The following is a 4,882-nucleotide window of genomic DNA, read 5'->3' as shown; positions in this document are numbered from 1 at the left end:
GATGAGGCAGGTCCAAGAGTAAAAAAGAGACCCAAATGAAGTAAATCCCCTGGTCAGGATCAGGTCCAGCAGCAGTTAGGGAAATCCAGTAGCAAACCAAGGTCACCATCAAACTATTTCATAAGTGGACACAACTCGTTCTAAACTGGAAACCACAATGCCTCTAATAAAACCCAACCTCCCTGGAGTGAGCTTAAATAGAGATGGGGGCAATTGGGCAGAGGGTGGGGATGGAGCCCCAGCTGAGGCTGCTCAGGGGGATAAAGGCCTATTAGTTCAGCCTGGGACAACTCATCATTGCCTGGAAATGCCCTTTTCTCACCCTTCAATACAGTGGAAGCCCAGAGTCACCAGCTCAGCTGTTGGACATCCAGGCACTGCATGTGGATAATCCCACTGGGGATGGAAAACTGGGCTGTCAAGTGTGCACAGAGGGAAAACAGCAGCTCCAGAGATGGAGTCACTTGTGCTTCATGTCTCATTTGGGGATCCTCTGCATGATCTGAAATGTCCCTAAAACCCATTCTCATTCTGTTGCCAAGGTCAGACTAAATTCCTTGCATAGTCCACAAGTATGTCAGAAGCATCCTATGAGGTGCTCATCATTGCGGCTGTGCAGCTGTGCTCAGGCATGGCTCATCCACTCCATGTCTCTCAGGTGTCCAGGCACCCCAATGCCTTTCAGAGGTGATTTCACACCCTTTGGCTGACAACAACCAGAATCCACAGGAAGCATCATTCTCTTCATCTCCAGGGGCACTAATAAACCCCAGGAACAATTTGCTGTAAATATGTGGATTTGGGGACATGTCTTTCCCCTTCTTCCACACTGAGTGCAGGCAGTGCTGGCAAGTGACTGTCTACATAATTCACCACTGATTATTCCCATAACTTTTTAAACTGGCTTTTCCAATGCTGCTTAAAGAGGATTTCAGCCATGCAAAGAAGAGTTCCTGCAACCATTTCTATTCTCACCATTGCCCCTTGTTACCATCTTCCTGTAAACTCACTCCTGACTGTGGTGCCTGACATTGCTGATGGACCCTGGTACCAGCTCCCATCAGCAAGGTTCCCGTCAGCTCCCTGCCATGATAATGCCAACCATGGCCCTTGTGCAGCTGTAACTGCCTCAGAAATGCTCCAAACGTGGATGTGAAAGGTGGGGTTGTTGTGTGGTTTGCTCTAAGGGAGCCCAAAGCCCTGTTGCTTGCTCAAGCTGAGGTCATCTCCTCTGGGTACACTTCATCCCCACACTAATCAGCACAGAGAAGAGATAATGACCTGCTGTGGGCTTTGTCACCTCCTGGGGCCCAAAGACATTCACAGTCCCCACATCCCCACATCCCATCAAATAGGAAGGGGCTTTGCTGATGCTGGTTCATTGCTAGGCTCCCTGCACAGCTCCAGCCACCTTCATCTTCACATCCATCTGCGAGAGCATCAGGAGGGCAGCAGAGACAGAGCTGAGATGTAAGTGAGGGGCAGCATCTTTCAGCCCATCATTCTCCTGTGCTTCTCTCTTGGCAACAAGCAGCAGCTCCTGTCTTCATCTCCTGCCCTCCTGCAGGGTCCTGGGCTTCTTGAGGATGCTCTGGGCTTCCCAGGGAGCTGCTTGTGCTGTGTCCTCCCCATGCAGCTGCTGAGAAGGCAGGTTTGGAGATCAGCCTCATGGAGAACACACAGGAGGGAGGGGAAACCAATACAAACCTCTGTGTAAACTTGCATAAGATCATAGCTTGCATTGGAAGGGACCTTAAAGCTCAGTCAGTTCCCACCCCCTCCATCCACTAGAGCAGGCTGTGGCTAACCTGCACTATCTATAGATCAGTAATCCATTCCAGTAATGAAGAAACCAAGCAGAGAGGAAAGGAGCAGGTGGTTGGGAAATGCCCTCAAAAGCATGAAGGATCAACTCTGCACTGTGAAAGCACCACGTTTCTCTGTGTTCCAGGTGGAGCCGTATGGTCTGCAAGCCCCAGGCTCAGCACTAACGCAGGCAATGAAGTGCAGCACTAAGGTAAAGCTGCTCGGGTGTGCAACCTCCCCACTGCTTTCCACAGGGCTCATTGCTCAGCATCTGCAGGTGAGCCAGAGGAGCAGGCACCACCTTGTGCCATGGTGTTGAAGTGCTTGAGCAGCCCTTTGTTCTCCCTGTGCTGGGACAGGACTTTCCCCAACCTGTTCCTCATTGATCTGTGCCTCAACTCTCCCTTTACATCCTGCAGGACTGTCTCTGAGCAGCTCCCAGCACACAGAGGCTTTTGCACCTGGCACATCCCTGCCTGCTGGACAAGAAACCTCCAGCCAGCAGCTCACACACAAAGCACCATCCAGCCCATGGCACAAAGCAACTGCACCCAAGTGACCCAGTTCAGCCTGGTGGGGTTCACAGAGGAGCCACTGACTCAGGGCAACTTGTTCCTGCTCTTCCTGCTCACCTACCTTGTCACCATCGTGGGCAACCTGGGCATCATCATCTTGATCAGGGCCAGCCCCCACCTCCACTCCCCCATGTATTATTTCCTGGGCAACCTGGCCTTTGTAGACCTCTGTTCTTCCACCATCGTCACCCCCAAGGTGTTGGTTGACTTGATGTTGGAGAAGAAGAGCATTGCTTATGCTGGGTGCGTGGCTCAGGTCTTCCTCTTTCAACTTTCTGGGATTACTGAATGCTTCCTGCTGGCTTCGATGGCCTATGACCGTTATGTGGCCATTTGCCTTCCCCTGCTCTACCCCCTTGTCATGTCCCCAAAGTGCTGTTTCCAGCTGGTGACTGGCTCCTACCTCATGGGGCTGACCAATGGTGTGGGACAGACCATCAGCATGTCCACCCTGTCCTTCTGCAGCTCCAGCACCATCGACCTCTTCTTCTGTGACATTTCCCCTCTCATCTCCCTCTCCACCTCCAACACCACCCTCAGCCACATCATCCTGACCACTGCAGCATCTCTCTTTGGTGTGTTCAGCATCCTGGTTATCCTGCTCTCCTATGTGGCCATCATCCCCACCATCCTGAGCATCAATTCAGCCGAGGGCAAGCGCAAAGCCTTCTCCACCTGCACCTCCCACCTCACCACTGTCAGTATCTTCTATGGGGCATGCTTTTTTATGTATTTATTCCCCAGCTCACACAGCTCAAGAGGAGCAGATAAATGGGCTGTGGTGCTCTACACCATAGTGACTCCCATGCTGAACCCCTTGATCTACAGCCTGAGGAATAAGGAGGTGAAGGAGGCTTTGAGGAGACTCTTGAAAATAAAGTGATATTGAATGTTTTAAGTTTAGGAGCAGACAGAATGGAGATGTGGGGAGATGCTCAACTGTTTGTTAAGTTTCTCAGATGGACAACATTTGCTGGGGGAGTCTTAAGCACCTTAACTTCCATGATGCCCTGGCTGCTTTGATATCACCACCTGCATATACAAATAAGAACCTTGCAAAAGCTTTAACAATTCCCTGCACTCCAGGTATGTGCTGCGTTTTCTGTTGCACTAGTTTTGTTTGGCAAATGAGAATAAACAGAGAGTGAATTCTCCTGTTGCACTAAATCAAACTCCATTTCTAGACAGTCAGGAAGGGCCATAACAAAAGGACACAAACACCTTTAACAAGATAAATAGAGAGGAGAGGAAATACCTGGAACACTGTGCAGGAAGTAATTTTAGGTTTTGATTCTCAAACCTCATTCAATGATTTCCAGCACCATTCACCTCATTTCATTTCACACAGCCAAGACCTTAAGTTAAATCTGGTACTTGTGTGACCTCTGTAATGACTGAAGCACTTGGAAAGCTTTTTAAGACATTGTAGTAATGAATCCACACCAAAGAGCAGACACTATCAAGGAAACCCCTGTCCACTTCTCCACTCCTTTGCTTGCCATCTCCTGTAGACAGCAATGAAAGCCATGATCACCATGGCGTCCTGAGCGGAAAAGACCATAGGAGCTATTGTTTCCTCAGCAACCTTCAGACCTGTAACATGGCAGCCCATGGCAGCCTGGAGCAATGTCATTGCCTGCCCTGATGTCTCTCCTGTTGCCTTCCTGCACAGAGAGCTGATGGGTGATGGACACACATTGTATACATAAAACAGCCCAAAATACTCCAACATGTGCATTCCCTCAGCCCATAGAGCTGCAGCCTCTGCCAGGGCCGTGCTGAAACCTGGAGCCATGGCTGAGCCTTAGGGCTATCCTAGAGACATAGAATCATGGAATGCTTTGTGTTAGAAAGGAACGTGAAGATCCTCCAGCTCCAACCGCTGCCATGGGCAGGGACCCCTTCCACTGGAGCAGCTGCTGCAAGCCCCTGTGTCCAACCTGGCCTTGAGCACTGCAGGATTGGAGCATTTACCACTGCTCTGGGCAAGCAGAAGTCATGAAGTACCGTGTACCTGTGCCTGAGCCATCCCACTTATATCTTCACAATGATGCCAGCACCACATAGACATAATTCCATAGTCCTAGACTATTATCCCAATGAAACATTCACATGAGCATGGGTAGAGCAGGTCATATTGGAGGAACCAAGGTCAAGAAGCATAAAGGCATCTGGGACTGAGTTCAGCTGCCTCAACATTGACTATTAACAACTGTAGATGCCTGAGTCTCCCTCTGAGCTTTCAGATGTTGCTCCAGAACAACCCAACCCTTCTGAAGGTTGCATGATGTCCATGTCAAGTGCATGGCCATGTCCTTGGCCCTTCAGGACAGAGCAAATGGCACCACATTTCTATCTGAGGGCAACCAAAGCTGACTTGGGACATTTCACTGCATCTGTCTCCTGTTCTGCAAATTAAGTGATAGTTTCCACCACCACTCATAGGAAAACATGCAAAGAAAGTGGTTTCTTAGTTCTTCAATTATCTTTTTTCTTTCCTC

The 4,882-nt window shown here is 49.8% G+C and overlaps 1 protein-coding gene across 1 annotated transcript; it reads left to right on the top strand.

Moving 5' to 3' along the window:
* Positions 1 to 2,337: 2,337 nt before the first annotated feature.
* Positions 2,338 to 3,264, top strand: LOC117438563 (olfactory receptor 5G3-like). Its single transcript, XM_034074034.1, has one exon. The coding sequence runs from the start codon at positions 2,338 to 2,340 to the stop codon at positions 3,262 to 3,264; it is 927 nt and encodes a 308-aa protein (XP_033929925.1).
* Positions 3,265 to 4,882: the final 1,618 nt, after the last annotated feature.

Source organism: Melopsittacus undulatus, unplaced genomic scaffold (assembly GCF_012275295.1).
Source record: "Melopsittacus undulatus isolate bMelUnd1 unplaced genomic scaffold, bMelUnd1.mat.Z mat_scaffold_49_arrow_ctg1, whole genome shotgun sequence".
In the NCBI taxonomy this organism is placed as follows: Eukaryota; Metazoa; Chordata; class Aves; order Psittaciformes; family Psittaculidae; genus Melopsittacus; species Melopsittacus undulatus.
This window is presented reverse-complemented; position numbering and strand designations above follow the sequence as displayed.